The sequence below is a fragment of the Lupinus angustifolius genome, chromosome LG01 (genome assembly GCF_001865875.1).
Source record: "Lupinus angustifolius cultivar Tanjil chromosome LG01, LupAngTanjil_v1.0, whole genome shotgun sequence".
In the NCBI taxonomy this organism is placed as follows: domain Eukaryota; kingdom Viridiplantae; phylum Streptophyta; class Magnoliopsida; order Fabales; family Fabaceae; genus Lupinus; species Lupinus angustifolius.
In genome coordinates, this window is record NC_032009.1 from 2960268 (window position 1) to 2984606 (window position 24339).

Genomic DNA, 24339 nt, shown 5'->3' on the forward strand with positions numbered 1-24339 from the left:
TATTTTCTCTTATATTATTTTATTCAATAGTATGTAAAGTAAAATTAGAAATTAAAAACAATTGGTAGAAATTTCAATTTTAAAATGAATTACCTTACTTAGGGGCGGGTTCAGGTTAGAGTCTTTGTTATACTAAACCCAAAAAACCCGGGTAAAACCCAAACCCAATCACATCAAGTTTTTTCATTAAATTCGGTTCGGATGGATATCCATGGGTTCGGTTTTTATTGTCATAGATATTTAACGTATAAAGTTTCTAAATTGTTGGACGCAACAGCAAATACCTTAAACTTTCCGACGACACAACACATCATCACACGTGAGACGTGTTAGTGTGGTAGGTCGTAGGTGAGTTCTAAATAGAAAATATATACTAATTCTAGTAATTGTGCTTTGAGCACAACACATCGTAATTGACGGTGACAGTGTTCTGTTTTGCCAACAAAATTCCGTTGTGGTTTTTTCCAGTTCAGGAGAATCGTGACTCACTTTTCCTTTCGCAAATCATTGGAAGAAAGGGGAAAGGAAAAAACAACTTAGTCACTCAAACAGAACAACAACAAAACCAAATACTATAAGATGGATTCACTGCTTCTTGGATCTTTTCCTAAACCATCTTCATTCACTATTGGTATCTCTCTCTCACTCTCTCTATGCTTTTACCATTATTTTCCCCTTTCTCATTTTTCATACCAAAATGCATTTTATTTTTTCCCATAGCTTATATTTCCCACAATGGCCACTCATTTTAGTGTTTGTATATGTTCATCTAAGTGGCATTGTTTTGAGGGTTTGAACTAATTTGATTATTAAGGATGAAAAATTGAGTCATTTTCTGTGTACAAATTTCACAAATATTGGGTGTTTTGTCAATTTTTTGTTTCAAATTGTATTTGCTGATTATGGAACCATTATTGGTAGGTGGAAATTTCTGGAGGAGTAAAACTTGTGCCAATAATATGTTTCTAAGAGCATCCACGACGATGCAACCATTTTTCATTCTTAAATAAGTCTCACCGGTTATTTCATATTTGTTTACACTTTCTAACAACTTAAGCAACTTAAGTCAAAATCACCTCTAGTAGTGTAACTTTATTTCGTTCTTATATGGACTCCACAAACATGCTTACATTTATATTTCTCTCTTGTAACAATTTTTTCCCATTTTTTAATGTTGACTCACCGCTTTAAAAATGTTGCTTATTTAGCTTACCGTTGCGAAATAAGAACAAGAACGACTCTTTTCTAGCGGTGAACTTGAACGAAAAATGTGCTTATTTCACTAAGAACGATTTTTTTGTTACCATTGTGGGTGGTATAACATACTCCTATCATTTTTTTGGGATATCTGGGCTATATTCATGATATTGTTATGTGGCAAGGGCACCAAATTAGATCTGATGAAATTAGACCTACAAACTCTTGTGTCATAGCAAAGCAAAGAAAAAGGAACACCGTGGAAAATACTATGAGAAAAATCATGGGACAAACTGGGAAAAATATTTCACTAGTATAATTATAATATATTTGTCATACTCTTCTCACACAAGAGGTATAAATATAGTGTTTTGTGATATGACAGCTCCTATTCAAATACTACTACTTAACATACATATATTCTGACACCCTACACTTTTTAGGATTACTCTATCTATTTTTCACCCACTCTCTGGAGGCTAGATTTCCTCTTAGACACAGAGTCATTGAGACTTATATTATGCTCTGCTTCAACTGAAGAATTCAGCTTTATAGAGCTCCCAAGCAGTGTGAATGCATGCAAAATTTCAGCCAATGAAAGTTTTGCAGCACCGCCCTATGTCTTAGGAGTTAGGACTTTCCAATTTCATTCCTGAAACCAAACCTATTGTGTTGCATTAAATGTCTTGTCTGATGGAACTTTTTGTCTTTTCTTTGACAATAAGTACACATGGCTGGACCCCACACATTTCACTTTATTGTTTTCTGCAACTATTTGAGCATCTCAATCTAACACTGTTTTCTGTCATATCATACTAACTTCATATTATGTCGCAGTCTAAGTAGTTGAATTTACTTTCTGTTAGTAACCTGTCTAACATTTTTTGCTGATAATTTGGATGTTGGTAATTTTGTTAATGTCAGAGTCTTGTGTGATCAGTAGGAGTGAGATTGAGAGTCATGGAGGGAAAGGATGAGAAATGGCAATGCATTTTGTCTATATATTTTGCCAATTCCCTTCCCTTTCATCATCCCATTTTCATGCCCAAGATTTGGTTACTATTGTTCCTGTTCTTCACACACCTTTGTTAACTCTTAATTCTTCAAATTTTATACACCTTGGCATTTTTTGTAAAAGAAATCACTTCATAAGTAACATAGTGTAGCTTAACTTCATAAGGCCTTGGAGTTGACTTTGATATGGCATGGCAAGTCACACCCAAACTTCGAAATGTGATAAAATATACAAATGGTTTTTTACCTCACAGCAGTAAACTAACAGGAAATGTTGAAAAATTCTCGATGGTGGTACAAGGCATGGTTGCATTATAATTCTTTCCCTATGATGAAAAAGGTTGGCGATCCAAACTATTATGTTGTCAATTGGTAACAAGCATGCTTTATGATGTTAATTGTGGTGGTGCTACCTTTTTTTTGTCTTTTGAGGAGTGAGCATTGATGATAATGATCTCTATCAGTTGACCATCTGATATGTATCTATATATTTAGAACAATATATGCCTTGGTAGAGTAGCAATCTGCACAATTTCCTGTAATTTGGATATTGATTATTAGTTTTCCCTATAGATTTTTCTACAGTTATTTTCATTCTAAAGGAAGAAAGAGTCTCTAATTTTTGTTCTTCAAAGCGCCACTGTTAGTCTGCTACTAAATGCAACATTTGGTGCTTTAGGTTCTCATGCACCAACAGCTTCATGGCACAAAAGAAAGATCCAAAAAGAACATAATTTTTTGAGGTTTAAGCAGCTAAGTTTGAACCATACTTACAAAGGCATTAAGGGTGGGTGTACAAGTCAAGAATGCAGTAGAAAATATGTTGTGAAAGCAGCCTCTGAACAATCTTTTGAGTCTGAACCTCAAGCTTTGGATCCAAAAAGCATTTGGGACTCAGCCAAAAGTTCCTTGGATGCTTTCTACAGGTTTTCCAGGCCACACACAGTTATTGGCACAGTTAAGTACAAGCTTTTCTGGAATCACTCTTAGAACTAATAGTAGAATCTTATGGTCAATACTTAATACAATTCGTTTGTGTCAACCACTTTTTTGGATACTTGTAATATTCTGAATGTTTTAAAGGGACTCACTTCATATGTGGTTGGGCAGGCGTTAAGCATAATTTCCGTGTCTCTCCTAGCAGTGCAGAAAACATCAGATTTATCTCCACTATTTTTTACTGGAGTGTTGGAGGTGAGACCTCAGATATGTTGTTTCTCTTAAATGGCTAATTGCTTTTCTTCCCCCATAACTTCTTTAATGGCTAATTGTTTGAGCTCTTGTGCTTCAGGCTGTGGTAGCTGCCTTGTTTATGAATATTTATATTGTTGGTTTGAATCAGTTGTCTGATGTTGAAATAGACAAGGTATGAAACTGATAGAAATAAACGATTTGGATATCTAATAAATTGTTTTGGGCGTCTTTTGAACTTCTGGATTATTCTAGTAAAAAATAGATGATAGTGGCAGATTTACTTTATGGTTGATCAATGGAATCACTAAAGTTGGCTATTAGGAGACTTGTGCAGAGTAGATGTATACATCCATCTTTGTGTTCACATGCACAATTTATTAAAGCCTCTGATGTGGTCAAGAATATGCACAACATTTTATAGCGAAGATACTTTTGCTGAGGAAATACAAGATGGGTTGTCTTGTTATTGACCCGTTCTATTGAAACAACTGCAGATAAACAAGCCATATCTTCCATTGGCATCTGGAGAATATTCCTTTCAGACTGGTGTCATTATTGTTGCATCCTTTTCAATTCTGGTACCATATAGATTTCTCTATTTACCAACGGTATTTTTCAAGATGAGCTTTACTAACAGGGTAGAAGAGGCTTATTGTTCTATTCTCTTTTACAGAGTTTTTGGCTTGGGTGGATTGTAGGTTCATGGCCATTGTTTTGGGCTCTTTTTGTCAGTTTTTTGCTAGGGACGGCTTATTCAATCAATGTGAGTTATTTTGGATTGCATTTAACTCCCCCCTCCCCATATTATTTAATCTGTAAGGCATGATTATGCATTGTTCATTATACAATGTTTTCATTCAAAAAATCTGCATGAGCTCTATAGTACTTGATCAGGATTCGATATGGTATTTGTATTGTCAAAGTTCACTACATTAAATGTCAAATAATATCCACTCCTCTTAACTTTCCACTTTGGAGGATAGCAAAGTGGGGTTCAGAGGTTGAAATGGTGTAACACTAGTTATATCCACATGCTATCTAATATTGATTTTGCTCTACCAAAGTTTGAGCCTGCAGGAAAACATTGTATGTTTAAAGAAATTCTTAAAGAAGCCCCCATTTTAGAAGATATATTGAGTTTGACAGCATTGCTTTTGTAATTTGCCTTCTTAAAATTTTCAGATACCCTTCTTGAGATGGAAGAGATTTGCGGTGCTTGCAGCGATGTGCATTCTGGCTGTTCGGGCAGTAATAGTTCAACTTGCATTTTTCCTTCACATTCAGGTTTTGTCCTAGCTGATTTTTCTCTCTAAGACTCTTAGTTCCAGATGAGCATGTATTAGGTTTTGTACACATGACAGCAATAACAGATTTTAATGGTTTACTCTATTTTCATCACTTTCATACCTTGTCCGAAGAAGACCTAAATTTTGAAATAACCTTTCCACAGTATTAAACTGGTAAAGGAAAAAGGAAAATTGAAAGGAACTGGTGCATTTTAACAATAATAATGTTGGCAGTATAGCATCTGATAAGTATCATAACATTCTATCGAACAAGTCTATCTTCCACGGGAAGTCTGACGATTTTTATTGCTGATTCGTGTGATGATGTCCAGACTCATGTGTACAAGAGGCCAGCTGTCTTTTCAAAGCCGCTCATTTTCGCTACCGCATTCATGAGCTTCTTTTCTGTAGTTATAGCATTGTTCAAGGTAAAAACTTCTAGTTTCTTAAAACATTCATTTGTTTTGAACATCAAACTGTGTCCGGAGTCTAAAAACTTTTTGATGGATTTACATAGGACATACCTGACATTGAAGGAGATAAAATATTTGGCATCCAATCATTTTCAGTACGCTTAGGTCAGAAGAAGGTAAGCTCTTCAAATTCATAATCTTAGTAAACTTGGTTATGTCCTCCTGTATCCCTTGCATGTCCATAACTAATCTCTTGACAGGTATTCTGGATTTGTGTTTTACTTCTCGAAATAGCTTATGGTGTCGCCCTCCTGATCGGAGCAGCATCTCCTTTTCTCTGGAGCAAAATTGTCACGGTAATGTGCTTATTATGTGTATCGTTGAGTGTTACGGGTGTGTTGTATGCTTCTTCCGTTCAAGAAGTTATTAGTTTTGTACCTGGGAGATGGGGGTATGGTTTTGACTAACAAGTTCTTAGACAAGTGAGTTGCAAGGGAAGTGATCAAAATACCTGCCTTCCTTCACATGCCACCTTTTTACGGTATATTGGATGGTTAATATCAACGCTTGTTTACTGTGAGGTGTTCATACACCGATGCAAGTTTGGCAGAGTTTACCGGAGCTCTCAGACTATGTTTAATATTTTCAGCTCATAATATGGTAGATATCTATAATGGAATAAGGAAAAATCTCTCTATCAAAGCTGACTTTGTTGCATAGAATATTCGAACTTTATATCTTTATGATCTAGATAGTGGTATCAGAGATATAAGTTGGTCTTGGGAGACATTGTCTATAAAATGCAGATATCATTTGAATTCAAACTTGTTAGAACATTTCAGCAGTGTTTGAAATTTATTCCCTGCAAATGTGTTAGGGGCTGGGACACGCCGTTCTGGCTTTGGTTCTCTGGTATCGTGCCAAGTCTGTAGATTTGAAGAGCAAAGCTTCCATAACATCCTTCTACATGTTCATCTGGAAGGTAAGATTACAAACCTTTTGAGAAATAATCCTCAAATGATTATTAGTCAAAAAAGTAGTTGTATCACTTGTATGATGACTTTTTACTTGTTCTGAGAATTAATGGTTGTTTGTGTTGAGTTTATTCAAGTGTGAAGTCTCACATTGGATATGAGGGGAAGAGTGAAATAGCTTATAAGTAGAAAAGGTCCATGGAACCATTGCTTTAAGGTTTTGGTTCAAGACGTGTGTCTCACTTGTGTCTCTCCATTCTTCCCATGCTCCATAACAATGGCACTCTCCAATAGTTGGAGGCTCCCCGATCGTGGTAGAATCCAACAGTTTGACTTCTAATGAATTCCAAATTATTATTGATACAAAACAGCGGGTGTATGCTAGTTCCAATGAAATCCATTTCTGAGTTCCAATCTATACATTGAAGGGGGTACATTAGTTACAATGAAATCCATTTTTTTCAACATGATACTTTTCATAAGACTGCCTGTTGTTATTATTGATTGCTATGTAGCTACCTGAAGAGACCAACTCACTTCCCCTACATTTATAGGTCATGGTACCTAATGTCTAGGGACCATGGCATATGAATGTAAAAAGATAAATTGAACTTACTGATCAATCCAATAATTTAGGAGCTCCTACCTAAAATAACTTCATTTTATGAGCTAATGTCCCAATATTTTGATCATTAAAGATGAAAGAAAACCCTGTGAACTTAGTCATAGTATCAGTGGACATGAATTATTGCCACTTTATGTGTATATTTATTTTCAGTTTTTTTGCACTAAATCCTTTGGCTTCTCATCTACAATGTGAAACATGATTTTGTACTAATGATGGGTTGATTCTTATTGCAGCTTTTCTATGCAGAGTACTTACTCATACCTTTAGTAAGATAAGGATGCAGCAGCACTGTAGACTTGAGAATTAGTTTTGGTTATATGACAAGTTAAACTTGAGAAATAGTCTCTAAATTAGTCTTAAGTTTTTAATTGGCAATTGTACATGAAGAATTATTTCCTTTGAGATGATTTTTGTTATTTCCTTACTTGTTTGCCTCATAAAATGGATAGTTGTGTGCCTTGAGCCAAACTCTGGGAAATTATTCTGAATTTCTGCACTTTATTCACCAAGATTATGATTGAATGGAATAGAACATGCTTGCTGAAATGAAAGAATGGAAGAATAGGTCAATTATATATGGTGCTGATTTACAGTATCAAAATTAAATTGCAAGTTATGTCTGGGAATTTTATTTCAATCAAATTTAAGATGAAAAAATAGTTACATATTAAAAAACTCAACTCGAGTCGATTCTTAATCAATAAGCTGAGCCAAATTCGATATGACTCATTTCTACCTCTAATCTCAACAATTTCTCCTAACTTGTAATTCAAATCTTTTGCTAAGTTCCTGCAATAGAACACAACAATCTTTTGCTCATTCTAGTATTGCCTATAACAGCTTTGAATATTATAATTGGAGTTATCCTCTTAATTTATGTAAGAGAATAAAGTATCTTATAGTATAAAAGATATATTATCTTTTCAACTACTTTTTAATCATTTTCTATAAAAATATTTTTAAAACTAAACAAAATAATATACATGTCATACTTTTATTGATTGAAGAAAATAAGTTATCTCCTAGTATAATGAGATATTTTATTCAATATAGATATATTAATTTCAGGTTTAAACTGATGGTGAAACACCACAAAGTAATAAAACAGTAAAGCACGCACTAGATTTACATCAAATTTGTATTAGGATAGTTAATATGAGGAATATAATTAAAACAAAATAAAGTTGATGAATCTGAGAAGGATATGCTAGTCTGTTATGTTTTAGATAAAAGCTGAATCATTTTTTCCATACTCCATAGCAAGGAATAACATTACATGTTACACAATATATGTATCCTTCCTTGTACCACTAGTGATATACATATTGATGTTGACAGCACATATTCTTCCTAAGTCGAATATTATGAGTAAGAGAACATTTACTTCAACATATCTCATTTCTTGTCCCAAACTAATTAAAATATTATTTTTTGGTATTTTTTGTTTTTAAATTTTTTATTTATTCATGTGGCAATGTGTCATTGACCCGTGACAAGGAATGAGATAGAATAATGTTCCCATTCCATTATATTGTTAACGCGTGCATGTGTTCGGACACATGTCTATGCTGGCTTTATGAAGTGGCATGTTTCCCTCCTTAGTACCAGAAAAATAAAAGGTAGCTGTAATTTGAGGTAATATCATAATCATAAATAAATTCATCTTTTTTCTTCTTCTCAAGTTTGTTAATTCTTCTCATTTCATGACCACCACATAAGCTTCAATCACGAGTCAAGCCAAATTGATATGAGATCAATTACATAAATACATTTTACACAAGATGAATGAAAGAAAAAAATTGGACACAAGTTTTACAATATCCTCCTAATATATTTTCTTACCAATACTCTCAATAATAAATAAAACAAGGCTTAAATTGCAATACTAAATACGAGTGTTTCAAATTACAAACATCCAAACCTCTAATCAGTTCAATAAGAAATATGTCTTAGTTAGTGCCTCATTTTTTGTTTAGTAATGATGCTAACTATAGACCCTTTTATTTCTTATTACACTATCCTAAGAAATAAAAGTGTTTGTAAATAAAGCAAAGTAATTTCCTAACGATCTGAATGACCCTACGATGGATATTGGATAACCTTATTATAATTAAGGAATGAATCATGGTACTCAACAAAGGTGTGCTTGGATTAAAAAATAAGTTACTACATGAACAAAATGGTCATTGGTAGTTGGTCAGCGATTTCTCCCTTTGGATTGTTTTTTCAATTGTGACTCCCGATATTGGTGGAGTAATTTCTTTAGGTGGGCTTCTTTAGACTTCAAATAGGATAAATTATTAAGATTATTATCCTAAGTCAATGAATCAATATGAGAGGATATTAGTGAATAATGTTCAAGTTGCATGTGTTTAATACGGGTCATAAGAGTTGGAAAAATAAAAGAAGAATGATCCAACCACCACCCTTATAGTACTTAACGTTGTGGATCAAGCATTATTAATCATGTTAGAAAAATATTTTGTTGACTCTTTTGTTGGCATTGGTCAAACAAATGTACCTATACATCTTCTCTTCATGTTAAATCCAGCACCGACCTCTCGGGTTGGATCCATTGCTAGTGATACTTAGGTTTATGACATGTTCATATGAACTTTCATATTCTATTTTGGTTTCTTCAAGTAGAGGATATCTATTTTCAATTTACACGAATGAGAACATATATGTTATCCCACAATGAATTAATTTTTAAGTATTTTTCTGATTAATCATAAAATTATGACACATGTAATGACATTTATTGTGAGACAGATGTGCATTCCAAACTAATGATATGTTGTCATATTAATAAATAAAATTTTTTTAAAAACAAAATATAACACGAGATAGAGAATGAAATACTATTCAGGACAAGTGGTTTCAGTCTGGTTCTTCACACCTTAGTGGCTTAGTGTGAAAGTAGCTTGCAAGAACAAATGGCCAACCTGTTATGTCCATTGACTTTATGATTCAATAATACAATCATAAATTTTGCTGCATTATCAGAAGAAGAGTCCCTATGACAAATAATGAATATCTTGTGGACCCCAATATCTATAATAACTAGCTGTATTATTAAAACACTAATGTCACACATATTACCCTATACATTCATCATCTCATATTTACAGAATTTTTGTGGTCATTATAATTAATCTTACTTTATATTCTACGAGTCTGACTTCTCTCCATTAATAGAGAGGGCAATACATGAATAAAATATAATGCATGAAAAAAATAAAACTTTAATGGTCCAGATTCTCATTTTTATTTTAAATTAAATATTAAAAAAACTACCCCTCTCCAACCTAGAGAGCCTTCATATTTTACACGCATACACTCTAATCTTGATTAATATACATACCCTAGTTTGCGATGTAAGCATGTTTGATGCGTATAAGATTTCCTCTAATGAAAACATAAAATGAAAATAAATATTGTAAGATTGTGGAGAGAGAAAGCCATAAATGATGGTCCTTATTATTTAAATAAATGAGAGAATAATGAACGGCTAAGATTGTTAAATAAAAGAAAAGGCGATGATGTGATAGTTTATTATAAGGAAAGGTGAAAGTGCAGCAGTAGTTTTCTAAAGAGAACATAGATGATGGAATAGCTTTGAGTGGACACAAAATAATTGAGATTGAGGCCTGCATTTATTTATAGATTGATATGAGTGCATATCATGCGGTAATGGGGAGATCTAATAATTTTATGTGAAAAACATTTATGCAACCTATGTGAAAGAATAATAGTTTTTATATTATTATTGTGTTATTGGATATTTATTTTTAGTTATTGTTAATTTTTAAACTAAATTAATAATATATTAAATATGTATAAATTTTTACAATAATAATATATAGATATATAATATGTTAAACTACGTAAAGTTGATGATGGAATATGTGTTATTGTTGATGAAGCGAACTTCTTGGGTAGATGAAGAATTTGTTACCCATGACTATCCAATTCAGTAAGAAATAATCACTAAAAATTAATGTGATAAGTTTATTTTAAATTGACTCATTTTTTTGAGTAAAAAATTAATTTTTTTTGGATTCGTGATTTCTCTTTCGACACTTGTTGTGAGTGGAGATTAGTTTCTTACTAAAAAAGTGAGAAAATATCATTGGTGGTACAAAAAAAAGACTCATTTATTAAAATATACCCGTTTCAAACCAATTATTTATTTTAAAATTTTCTTAACCAATTAAACAAAATTACTAAAGCAAATTATATCATAAATGATTCATATCAAATATGGAATGATATTAAAGAAATTTAATTTAAAATATATTATTAATTATTTATAATTAATAATAGTAATATAAGGTGTAAATGTGGGTACCAAACCTATCAACTAAGTGTAGCCTACCAAAGTTAGTTTTTAGAGTTTAAGAGCTTAACTTATTTGATCCAATAAAATAGAAAGAATGGGATGAGATAGAAAGGAAAAATGATTATTGGTTCTAAAAGCAAAAGGGTCCTCCCTCCAAGAAGAATTTCCAGTGATTGTATACGCACTCATTTCTGTCCTCATTTCATTACCCATTTTTCATTATTCGAAGATTCCTATATAAGGGTATGGAAACATATATGTAATATATATATATATATATGAGGAGAAATATGTTTACACTCAATTTAAATTACACTCAATCTCGGTCATTTGGTTTGTTAAATTTAAAAGAATCAACCCTGAAATTGAGCGTAACTTAAATTAAACGTAAATGAATCCCTCCTCTATATATACACTACCGTGGCCAAAAAGGAAGTGGGGTAGTTGAAGATACACCGAATGAAATAAAACTTTGAGAGCACAGCACATAGCAATATAGCATCTAGTTGTCCAAGTGGTGTTACTTCCATGTAGATATTGCACTAATAAGTCTCTACCCTTTTTCCATGCCTCTCAATTCATGGGTTGAAAACTTGAAATAATAATAATAATGCTAAAACTTACTAGGTGACACGAATCGAGTTGATTTATTTGATGGAGAAAGAAGAAGCTAAGGACATGTCAAATTTGATATCTATTGTCATGAGTTTTCCAAAGAATAATTCACAGCCTTAATGGAAAGAAGTAATGAGACGTAAGATGAGGAAAACTAAAATGGTGGCTTGAAAATACAGACCACAATAACTTTATCTATAAGTAAACAATATCAAGTTCGGATTTTTAATATACCAAGAATTTAACCGGTAGTAAACATTATCATTAGTATTTTTAATAAGTATCAATCCTTTCTTATGAGAACCAATAAGAAATTAGTAATGATCTATAAGACTTTGTTAGATCTTCAGAACAATTAAAATGTTAAATATTCGATTCCTAAGAACGACATTTATTGGTAGGGGTAATCATACACTCTAAAAGTATTATTTCCTTACCAAAAATTAAAAATATTATCGGTAGTAATAAAATATTCTCCTTAAGAGAATATTAGACACATTTAGAAAGAAAATTAAATATAATTTAAATGATATTTTGGTCCTTTATTTTGTAACCATGTTCTATTTTTGTCATTTATGATTTTTAATTTTTGTTTTGATCCTTTATGTTAAAAATGTTAGAAGTTTATCTTTGTATCAGGAACCACTGAGAATTAGGGATGGTAAAAAAAATTTTACCTGTGGATACCTGTGGGTAAAACCTGCACAGGGACGGGTACGTTACAAATGGGTACCTGCAGGTATTATAAACGGGTTTTAAATATCCGTAGTAATACGGACGGATACGGGTATTATGGTACCCTACCTATTATTTATATGATTAATATATTATATTTAATTAAAATAAAAGGTACATTATTCTAACATTCATTACATTATATACATTTTTTCCTTTTACTTTGTTTACATATTTTATTGAGTTTGGTGGTGAAACACTCTACAAATATTATTACATGTGTAGAAACATACACGTTTTACAAAAAATATATACTTTTTGTTAAGGAAATGAGAACAAAAAATCACACAAATAGAAAATACCAATAAATTTAGTATTTTTGTCAAACATTCAATCAAAAGGTACAAAAATAATTAAGTTTTATCTCATTTGAAACATAACAGAAGTAAAAAATTAAAAATTCATTTATAATATAGGAAACTCGCGGGTATCCAGAAATACCCGCAAATACCCACACACGGGTACCCGTACGAGTACGCGCGGATATGAGTAGTGTTCTCCTATTTTGAAACGGGTAGCGGGTAGCTACTAACCGTGTCCGCCCGTGGCCGTTTTCATCCCTACTAAGAATCCTAATGAGCAGGTTTAGAGACTTCCACGTCCAAGCTCCTTATTCACCCCACAAACCTCCAAAGAATGCCATTTAATGTTATGATCCTATTTGAAATCTAAGCAGAACTTTGTCTTCGAGTCACCTTAATTTTAAATGGATTTATCATTGGAAATGTTTATTATTTCCAAAATCAATTTCTTAATTTAAAATTGCATCCAGAATTTGTCCTGATTGCTGAAACACTTTTTAATCAGAAGGTTAATTGCTTTCCCTATTACTGTATTGTATTTTTAATCCAAAAATTTAAAAGAAATATGGAGTGCCACATCGACGTTATTGGGATTTTTTAGATATAATAAGAGGATACAATATATCTTTATATAAAGAGATAAATTATCTCATTCAGCTACTAAAATCATCACATGTGTCCTATTTAATTATTTTCTTCAAACATACTTTTAGAACTAAATAAAATAGTACACATTCATACTTTTACTAGTTGAATGAGATAAATTATCTTCTAATATGTTTATTCTGATATAGTAATTAGTATTTGATTCTATTAATACATTTTTGTTGAAATTGATGTTCTTGTTAATTTAATGTTTATAATCTAGGAAAAGAAAAGAAAAAATGTAAGAAAGAAATCATTCTAAAATAGCTTATTTCATAATAATGAAATCTCTTTACCAAAAATGGGATTATATTTGAATTGCCACCAGATTATTTAAGGTAAACTAAAATGATGATACCAAACTCAACAAATATTTCTAGAAAATGAAAAGAGATTGACTAAAATGCATATGCTGAGTTTTGTACCCAATAATTTGAAATGTTTTTTTATTTTTCTCAAATGAGACATAAAATTTTTAGGCTAACATACAAATTGATACCCTGTTTTTTACAATTGTGTTATTTGTCTCCTGTTTATTTTTATCGGCAGTTTTGATCTCCAAACTTACATTATTGTATAAAAATCAACTTTATATCGTTTTCCATTAAAATATATAACGAAATTGTTTATGTGACGAATATTGTCCACCATGATATCAAAAGTGTGAGTCTATGTGATATTTAAAATTATAATATTCGGTGACATTTTGATTAACACATGTAATACTGTGATAGACAATATCCAAAACATAAACAAGTTATTTACCAAATTGGATATAAATATAATAGTAAAATGAATTTTGTGTAATCCTACAAGTTAGAGGATCAAAATTGTTTAAGAGTAAATATGGGAACCAAAATCACACAACTGTGAAGGATAGGTAAAACTATTTTTTGGCTCATTAAAGCTAAAACTATTTAAGAAAACAAAACTGAAATTTTTTATTAATAAAACTACTAGTAAAAAATGTACTTAATTGGGAAATAGTATTATTTTGGAAATTGTAACAATTTTAGAATCCTTTATTTCTTAGGTGAAGTTTTCTTAATATACATGTAAAATTAAAAATTAAAAATAATAATATAAATAATTTAATTTGTTACCATGAAATTATTAAATTTGAAAATTGAGATATTATGAGTGATATTGTTATGCGACGTTTGGGGTCGAGACAGTGTTAGTACAGCTGTGGGGCCCATAGGTTTTGAAGCCCAACTAGGAATGACAAGTCTTCTTCCCATTCTCTATTCTTATTAAATTAGTAATTGATACCCATGTTACTATATAATTATCATTCTATATCTATACTATATATAACGCCAAAACTTGAAATAACTTCATTCATGGTGTAATTTTTATTTCCTATATTGCCCTTAACATTATTTAATTTTTACAAAAAAACTATATAATCCTAAGCAACTACCACCAATACATTAATTAATCACATATCTCACCTTAAATTAAACATTATCGTAAACCCACAAAAAATATAATATAAAATACACTGAACACAAAAATACATTTTAATTCAAAAAAGTGAAATATATAAAAATTAAATATGTAGTATCACACAATATTCGCCGACAGACACGAAGTGTCTGTACACACTAGTTATCAATAATGAAAATTCAGATAGATAGATTGAGAGTGTAATATCTATGTATTGATAATATAAAGTGTATATAATTGGTATATCATTCATTATTTATCTTAATTATATTTTTTGAGGAGTTAATAATAATTAAAAACGAAAGGTAAATAACATAGTGACAACATAAAAACTCTTATCTACCAATTTACACATCTTTTTCTCGATATAATAAATATCTATGCATCGTAAATATAAATATTTATATTTTATAGACAGTCCTTGTATCACTTTTCATTTTTTGTATTACCTTTTTAAAAATTAATAATAACTAAATATAAATGATAGATGGTATAATATGACATTGTTAACATTTTTTGATCTTTTAAAAAAGGTATTGACATTAAATAGTGACATAAGATTCCTGTTCCCATATATATATATAAACAACACCTCATACCGTACCCTCACTCCTTTTACCTCATTTGTTACCTTGAACTGCAACAAAGGTTACCCTAATCCCTTTCCATGAACCTTCCTTATACCCCTTTTTCCCATTCTCTCTAATACCTCTCTCTTCGTGTTATTCTCCTATAATTGCATACTACTCTGTTCCGTGAGAAGGATCTGTTCCTTTTCAGAACCTTAACAAACATGGCGGCTACTGACAAAGCTATCAGTCTTGAAGGAATCAAGAACGAGACCGTTGATTTGGTATATACATCTTCTCCTCTTTTTATTTTCTCTACCAATTTTGTTACTGTTTTTGTCCTTCTCTAGCTAAATTTTCAAAACACTTTTGTGTTTTCAGTCTTCATTTTCTCTTTTCTGATCTCTAGTCTTTTTGTTGAATACAGAATCATCATTATCTGTCTTTTAGTTTTTACATCATCAATGTCTTCTGCACAATTAATGCGATATAATTGTAATTTGACTGTGATTTATACATCTATTTGCCTTTGAATTTGTGATAAGAAATTTATGGCGCGTGCAAAACTTTGTAAAATAATATCTTCAATATATGAAGAGCAAATTAGGTCTTAATAGGAGAAATTGAATAGATGTTTTGATGAAGAGAGATTATCTTTCCTAACAAACTGTGTTTTTTAGTGTTTTTATTCTATCAAATTACATCAATTAACATAATTTTACTTTGATAATTTCTTATTTAATTGAATTAACGCATACACATTATAATTGATAGCTGACACTATTGAAGACACAATTCGAGAGAGGATCTCCATTCGTGTTTTACTACCAACTTTTTACGAAAGAAAACTTGTTATTACATAAAACTCTGGATAATACGTGTCCCATAACTAATTGAGGGAACCTTGTGATTTGGGTGTGATTTTTTTATAATAAAAAAGGTATGAAGATTTTATTTGTTCTCAATCTATTTTTTCCTCAGTCTACATATGTTTATATTAACAAGATGATAAAGGAATCACACTTGTGTAGTCGGATTTTGACTTTAATCAGGAAAGTAACATGCGCCGAAAGGGACAGTGTTTTGATTCCGAAAGCTACCCATAACTATGAGTATTATATTTCTTCCTTCAATTTTTCTGACACCACACAAATGAACTTTGGATAAATTTTATTTTCCACGAGATCTAAACGTATAGATGCAGACATGATAGAGCGTTCATCACGTTTCATTTTCTAACTTTCCCCTAATGATAATGTTTTTGGTACATTCAATTATTTTATTTAATAATAATTTATGTTTCCTTAAATGTTATTATCACTTTTATTTTAAAATGTTTACATTTAGTGCATCATTCTATATTAATTTCATTAAGAGTAAATCATAATGTCTGTCATGGAAGAAACTTTTACAATAATTGTGGACACTAATTTCTCTGAATGATATTTATGGGAAAAACTTTTACTATAAAGTATTTTCAGTACATTTATCCGTGGTACTTTAAGCTTATCTTTATTTCTGTTCTGTGCATCCTGCGCCATTTGATTAACGGCCCAGAGTCCCTGACACAATAGGGACCAAAATTTCACATCTTTATCCTATTCATGAATCAATAGTTTTGACTTTTGCTGTCAAAAATAAAAATAATAAAATTAGAAATTAATTTTAAGTTTGAAAATAATATATTTTCTTACTATAATGATTGATTTATAAGTGATGTATTATTTTCATGTAGATAAAAGAATTAGTACGGGAATAAGTTTTTTAAGTTAGGCCAAGTTGTTAAAATGTAACCAAACAGGTCCTAAGACATCGAGGCCGGTGCACATGTGAGATTAGTTGTACTGAAATAAATAATTGAGTTGCAGTCAACGCTTTTGTGATTGGCTGGCTCGTTTTGCAAGGCTGGCTAATTAAATATTCTAAATTAATATTTAGAGTAATATTCCGTACGCTATTTTATAACCGTTTAAATTATTCCATTTTAAATTTTTATCCTTCATAGTTACCAGTGGGTCGATAAATATATTGTGTCTATCGACTTATATTCTTATTTTATGATATTAATTATTAAATTTGTATTTTTTATTTTAAATAATTAGAATGTTTTTTATTGGATGTCATGTTATAATTTTTGTATTTATCATAATATTCAACTTAAAATGAAATGTATTAATTATAGTTATCCAAGATTATATGATTTTACTTTAAAAATAAAAAAATGTTAATAAAAAAATAAGAAAACAGAATCATAGTCATAGTTATTTCAATGGCTTTATATATAGTATAGATTAATTAATAATTAATGTCATGTGTTTTTCTTAACGGTATAGACAAGTTACTAATTAATAATTAGTGTCATGTGGACCTTTTGACTCACATATTTATATTTTATATCTCTGATTTCCGTAATCAAAACTGAAGTTATTTTGAAATTAAATTGGATCTTCTTATCACACTTAAAAAAATCTCTGTTCATTCTGTTTATATAATATTATAATTATAATTTATAAAGTAGAAATTTCTAAGAGGGTCAATTCAAGTTAGTGTGTTTGAATCCTTATTAATATTAATAATTCTGAACTGTATTTTCCTTCCATTAAATATATGGTTCATTGTAAATATATCAAATTCTAGCTTTAACTCTTATTCATTCTGTTCTATTTTATAAGCCATTCTAATTAACTTCACACATATTAATATAATTACTTAAAATCAATCAATCAATTTAATTTAATAAAAACATAAACAATCATAATTATTATTCAATATATGGTATGTGATAAATTGTTTCAATTTTGTTGGAAATAGGTAAAGGTATTTAAATATGTTTATATTTGTTACCAAAAAGTAATATGTTGTTTTGTTACATGAAAAGTAATATGTTTGAGTAGGAGGGTAGAATTTTTATTTTTTTATTTTGGTCCTTACTTATTCCAAAATTCTGGTCTTAACCCTTACTTATTTTCTTATAATGATATTTCATTTTTTATAATTGGTAATGTTATATTAATTGATAGTGATAACATGATTAATTGTGATATTGACACATCATAAAAAGAGATTTCAACTACAACTATTAACTAAGTATGAACTAGAAAATTTGTTGGAATGAAATCAGAATTGCATATATTTCCAGAGATTAAAAACCTGTTTAATCCTTAAATATATGATTCCTCCAGATTCCATTTTTTTATTTCAATATGGTTATTTCCTTTGAATTTTTATATTTGGTATTGGGTTATATTATTTTTGCCCATTGTTCTGGTTAATAAAGAGGGGGGTTGGCAATTTGAAGCAGAAATACCAGTCTGGAATGCAACTCTGCCATGGCCAGTAAACAAAAATGCAGTCACTCCACAATCAAATATATCCATACTCTGGCTTGCTATAAGCAAAATTAGGGACAAAAACAAAGAACATGAAAGCTCTTTATGATTTATTTACAATAACAATCATATACAAAGGACCAAATAAAAAGCTAGATACAGTTGCATTCACAATTCTTTGAAAGAAAAAATAAATAAAATGACCATTTTCAAAGAAAAAATGCTAATACATAAGTAAAAGCTAGATACAAATGCAGCACTATTTTTTTGAGGTAGGAAATGCTAGAGGTAGTGTTATCTTGGAATGTGTTAAGCAATCCAGTTTTCTTATATAACTTGTTTTTCAGGAACGTATTCCTATTGATGAGGTGTTTGAGCAACTGAAATGTACCAAAGAAGGTTTGTCCTCGGATGAAGGAGCCAATAGGCTTCAAATATTTGGGCCAAACAAGCTAGAGGAGAAAAAGGTTCATTCTTTTATGATGCCATTCTCTTATATATTTCTAAGTAATAGTAACTAAATACAATTGCTGACTGGTTATTGATTTTAATGAAATAGGAAAGCAAATTACTCAAGTTTCTTGGGTTCATGTGGAATCCTCTGTCATGGGTTATGGAAGCTGCAGCAATTATGGCAATTGCTCTTGCAAATGGTGATGGGAGGCCCCCAGATTGGCAAGATTTTATTGGTATTGTTTGCTTGTTGGTGATCAACTCCACCATCAGTTTCATTGAAGAAAATAATGCTGGAAATGCTGCTGCTGCTCTTATGGCTGGTCTTGCTCCTAAGACAAAGGTAAATAAATTGAAGTTTGTGTCTTTGTCCTATGAATCAATTAACTCTAGATGCTTCTGATGCACAAGACATGTTTGCTTATTGAGGCCTATAAAAAAAAGAGAGTATGTGTCTAATATGACTGAAGACAAGCAAAAGTGAGGGTCTGATAATGAGAAAAAAATAAGAGGTCTTACTTTCACATATCATTTATCAAAAAGCAAAACTGAATGCTGGTTATGAACTTCTAAGGCATTTTTTTTGAAGTGTTCGGGCATCAGGAATTAGAAGTAATTAGTTTAAGCTTAGTTTTGATGAATGACTAAATACTGTTGTTGCTGCTTGCAGGTTCTTAGAGATGGTAAATGGAGTGAGGAAGAGGCTGCAATTCTAGTCCCCGGAGACATCATAAGCATCAAACTAGGTGATATTGTTCCTGCTGATGCTCGTCTTCTTGAGGGTGATCCTTTAAAGATTGATCAATCTGCTCTGACCGGAGAGTCACTTCCTGTTACTAAAAATCCTGGGGATGAAGTTTTCTCTGGCTCAACTTGTAAACAAGGTGAAATTGAAGCCGTTGTCATTGCAACTGGTGTCCATACATTTTTCGGGAAAGCAGCTCACTTGGTGGATAGCACCAACCAAGTTGGACATTTCCAAAAAGTGCTTACAGCAATTGGAAACTTCTGTATTTGTTCCATTGCTGTTGGTATGTTGGCTGAGATCATAGTCATGTACCCGATTCAGCACCGCAAATATAGAGATGGAATTGATAACCTATTGGTCCTCTTGATTGGAGGAATTCCTATTGCTATGCCCACCGTGTTGTCTGTGACAATGGCCATTGGTTCTCACAGGCTCTCTCAGCAGGGTGCTATTACCAAGCGAATGACTGCCATTGAAGAAATGGCTGGTATGGATGTCCTTTGCAGTGACAAGACAGGAACACTCACCCTGAACAAGCTCAGTGTGGACAAGAACTTGATTGAGGTCTTTGCGAAGGGAGTGGACAAGGAACATGTGATGCTTCTTGCTGCAAGAGCTTCTAGGACTGAAAACCAGGATGCCATTGATGCTGCCATTGTTGGAATGCTTGCTGATCCAAAAGAGGTTTCACTTCTTTTAGTTTCATCAGTTTCTATTATCGAGTTCATTGTTTGAATAATGTTGATGTAACTGATTATTTTGAACAAATTGTGCCTTGCACAGGCAAGGGCTGGGGTAAGAGAAGTGCACTTCTTGCCATTCAATCCTGTTGACAAGAGAACTGCTTTGACTTATATTGATGCTGATGGAAATTGGCATCGGGCAAGCAAAGGTGCTCCCGAGCAGGTAACCTCATGATCTAGTTCTATCAGGATTAGTGAGTTTTCTTGTCACTCTAGATGCTAATATGTATTTCTTTGTGGAACAGATCATTACCCTGTGTAACCTTAGGGAAGATGTTACAAAGAAGGCTCATGCTATTATTGACAAGTTTGCAGATAGAGGGCTACGTTCACTCGCTGTTGCTAGACAGGTTTTTTAGCTACTCTTCATGTTTGAAGTTTGTGTTGAAACTTTTATATTTCCTTTTCATTAACCGTATGCTTTTGCAGGAAGTTCCTGAGAAAACAAAAGAAAGTGCTGGTGGTGCATGGCAATTTGTTGGTTTGTTGCCATTGTTTGACCCCCCGAGACATGACAGTGCTGAAACTATTCGCAGAGCTCTAAATCTTGGTGTAAACGTGAAGATGATTACTGGTAAATCCTCTCACTCATTCATTCCTGAAACAAAAAATGCATCTTGTAAATTAGTATTTATTGTCAGACGTGCTCAAGTCAACATCCTACCATTTTTTTATGTTCTCCAGGTGATCAACTTGCCATAGCTAAGGAAACAGGCCGAAGACTTGGGATGGGAACAAATATGTACCCATCTGCTTCCTTGCTTGGTCAAGACAAAGATGCAAGTATTGCTTCACTTCCAGTAGAAGAGCTGATTGAAAAGGCGGATGGGTTTGCTGGAGTATTTCCAGGTTCACACTTTTTACCATTTTATTTTGATGAATTCTTCCCTTATATTTTTTGAAATGGTACGATTTCTAATTATGTTCTTACTATCTCCCTATTTATACTTATAGAGCACAAATATGAAATTGTGAAGAAGTTGCAAGAGAGGAAGCACATTTGTGGAATGACTGGAGATGGTGTCAATGATGCTCCTGCTTTGAAAAAGGCTGATATTGGAATTGCTGTTGCTGATGCTACTGATGCTGCAAGAGGGGCTTCTGATATTGTCTTGACAGAACCTGGACTGAGTGTTATTATTAGTGCAGTCTTAACTAGCAGAGCTATTTTCCAAAGGATGAAGAACTACACGGTTTGTTGCTCTCTGGTTTCTTCATAAACATATAATCTCTTTTCCTCTGCTTGTTCTTAAATTAACACATTATGCTTCATTTTGTTTGCATTTCAGATCTATGCAGTATCTATCACTATCCGTATAGTGGTAAGTGAATATTAACATGAGTTATAACTTTATGTAATTCATTAGCAGCTAGGAATAAATGAATACTCACCACTTTGGATTCTCCTTATTTCTAAATGCAGTTTGGCTTCATGTTCATTGCACTGATCTGGAAATTCGACTTCTCTCCTTTCATGGTTTTGATTATTGCCATTCTTAATGACGGTAAAGCTCTTAGCATAAGCATAATATTACACTGAGTCTGAGATCGACTTCAATTTCTTCATGCCTATGATGATTGACAATATAAATCTTACAAAATAATTATCATACGTTTAGGAACAATCATGACAATTTCAAAGGATAGGGTGAAGCCGTCTCCCTTGCCTGATAGCTGGAAACTACAAGAAATATTTGCTACTGGGATTGTTCTTGGAAGTTACTTGGCACTGATGACTGTCATATTTTTCTGGGCAATGAAAGAAAATACTTTCTTCCCTGTAAGAAATATTAAACTAGCAAATCAATATTCCAGCATGTACCTTGCAAAATTCTTGTTATGGATAAAATATTTATGACACCCTTTATTATTGTTGCAGGACAAATTTAATGTTAGGCACCTAACTCACGAGGAAATGATGTCTGCTTTGTATCTACAAGTCAGTATAGTTAGTCAAGCTCTGATATTTGTAACCCGTTCTCGTAGCTGGTCCTTTGTTGAACGCCCAGGATTGCTATTACTTGGTGCTTTCTTTATTGCTCAGCTGGTAGGCATTATGTTCCATTTATTCTTCCAGAGTTGTAGGCATGCAACTAAAATATGGTCCAAATTTTACTTGTTTCTTTCTACAACTCATAATATTCCGAGCTTATGGTTTTGCAGATCGCTACACTGATAGCAGTATATGCTGATTGGGGCTTTGCAAAGGTCAAAGGAATTGGATGGGGTTGGGCAGGAGTCATATGGCTCTACAGTATTGTCTTTTATTTTCCTCTTGACATAATGAAGTTTGCCATTCGTTACATATTGAGTGGCAAGGCTTGGGTAAACATGCTTGAAAACAAGGTATTTGCTAATTAGATTTTCCCCCTTTAATAAGTGTTGATAGTTTTATAGAGCAGATATTGATTTATGATTTCAAAATGTATGACAGACTGCATTTACCACCAAGAAAGACTATGGTAAAGAAGAGAGGGAAGCTCAATGGGCTTTAGCTCAGAGAACCTTACATGGACTTCAGCCACCAGAATCTTCCAATATTTTCAATGAAAAGAGCAGTTACAGAGAACTCACTGAGATTGCTGATCAAGCCAAGAGAAGAGCTGAAGTTGCAAGGTAATAAGAAATCACACACCCTTTACTTAAAAAGAATCAGTCCACTGTTTGTTACATTCAGAGCCATTCTTTTAGTGAAACTAATACATGAAATATCTTTCTTTTCAACCTATGCTTACAGGCTTCGTGAGCTTCACACTCTAAAGGGACATGTTGAGTCTGTAGTGAAGCTGAAAGGTTTGGACATTGATACAATCCAGCAGCACTACACTGTGTGAAAACACACTAGAAAATCGTATATAGAGTGCCAAATTTAGTACATCTCTTGAAACAAGAGAAAAGGAGAAGGCTTACTAATTAAATGCTTACTAGCTAGGGAGAGTTAAGCCTGTACTATAACTCTTCCAATCTGTGTTTTACTAATTTTTCTCTAGAATGTATTTTCAGTCCTTGCTTTTCATATGATTCTGGGTGTTTTCTGTTTCCTCATTCTGTGCTCTCCATTTTCATTGTATGCCACAAAATTCAGGTGGACATCATCAGATAATGTTGATAATGAGATTTTTTTAGGAGGACGAATAAGAGTTTATGGAAGTTTTTTCTTTGGCATAATGCAGAATTCAAATCTTTGAGTTGATGTTAATCTAATCTTTATATTTGGTTAAATTCAAAATTATTCTCCAAAAAAATTGAAATTTAACTTTTTTTAAGTGTAAATAAACAGGTCCTAAAGTATTTTGGATTGAATCTTTAGGGGAATCTAGTTAGAGGGACATGAAAAGTGACTGCATGCAATCTTAGACATAGAAATTATATAAAAAATGTGACAGCCAGAGCATATTGTTTGGATTGATATAAATGTCAAATATAAAGCTAATCAAACATATTACATTATTGTGGCTCAGTTAGCAAACTAAGCTCGATGTGAGTCTGCTACTTACCTAGAACGCCAGTTCTAAATCTACGGAAAAATCTTGTTTCCTAATCCAAACAAGTCATGCTTCGAGTCCAAAGATGTTAGCCTTAGATTCAAGTCTATGCTTTAGGTAGTGACAATCTTAACATATGATAATAAATGTAATGGGTACCCAGACCCCAGGCATCAGGACCCGGAATTCATTATAAATCCCGATTTATAACTGTAATA

At 32.0% G+C, this 24339-nt stretch overlaps 2 protein-coding genes across 2 annotated transcripts; both read left to right on the top strand.

Annotated features, from left to right (window-relative positions):
* On the top strand, window positions 318-7225 carry LOC109347120 (homogentisate phytyltransferase 1, chloroplastic-like). The gene is made up of 12 exons (XM_019586849.1): window positions 318-631; window positions 2891-3168; window positions 3322-3405; window positions 3503-3577; window positions 3900-3983; window positions 4079-4168; window positions 4588-4689; window positions 5024-5119; window positions 5209-5280; window positions 5365-5460; window positions 5982-6086; window positions 6940-7225. The coding sequence occupies exons 1-12, from the start codon at window positions 580-582 to the stop codon at window positions 6979-6981; spliced, it is 1176 nt and encodes a 391-aa protein (XP_019442394.1). The 5' UTR covers window positions 318-579; the 3' UTR covers window positions 6982-7225.
* LOC109347131 (plasma membrane ATPase 4) lies at window positions 15382-23801 on the top strand. Its single transcript, XM_019586857.1, has 16 exons — window positions 15382-15647; window positions 19040-19159; window positions 19252-19488; window positions 19816-20577; window positions 20677-20799; window positions 20882-20986; window positions 21066-21210; window positions 21321-21485; window positions 21591-21829; window positions 21926-21958; window positions 22060-22141; window positions 22256-22416; window positions 22516-22683; window positions 22800-22982; window positions 23071-23252; window positions 23374-23801. The coding sequence occupies exons 1-16, from the start codon at window positions 15588-15590 to the stop codon at window positions 23468-23470; spliced, it is 2862 nt and encodes a 953-aa protein (XP_019442402.1). The 5' UTR covers window positions 15382-15587; the 3' UTR covers window positions 23471-23801.

Bases quoted from the DNA above. Each gene is read 5' to 3' on its own strand.
- LOC109347120 (XM_019586849.1), top strand. From the start codon at position 580: ATGGATTCACTGCTTCTTGGATCTTTTCCTAAACCATCTTCATTCACT. The intron at 3,984-4,078 runs GTACCATATAGA...TCTCTTTTACAG, and splicing joins TTGCATCCTTTTCAATTCTG to AGTTTTTGGCTTGGGTGGAT. The intron at 5,461-5,981 runs GTAATGTGCTTA...CAAATGTGTTAG, and splicing joins TCTGGAGCAAAATTGTCACG to GGGCTGGGACACGCCGTTCT.
- LOC109347131 (XM_019586857.1), top strand. From the start codon at position 15,588: ATGGCGGCTACTGACAAAGCTATCAGTCTTGAAGGAATCAAGAACGAG. The intron at 20,578-20,676 runs GTTTCACTTCTT...TGCCTTGCACAG, and splicing joins TGCTTGCTGATCCAAAAGAG to GCAAGGGCTGGGGTAAGAGA. The intron at 22,684-22,799 runs GTAGGCATTATG...ATGGTTTTGCAG, and splicing joins CTTTCTTTATTGCTCAGCTG to ATCGCTACACTGATAGCAGT.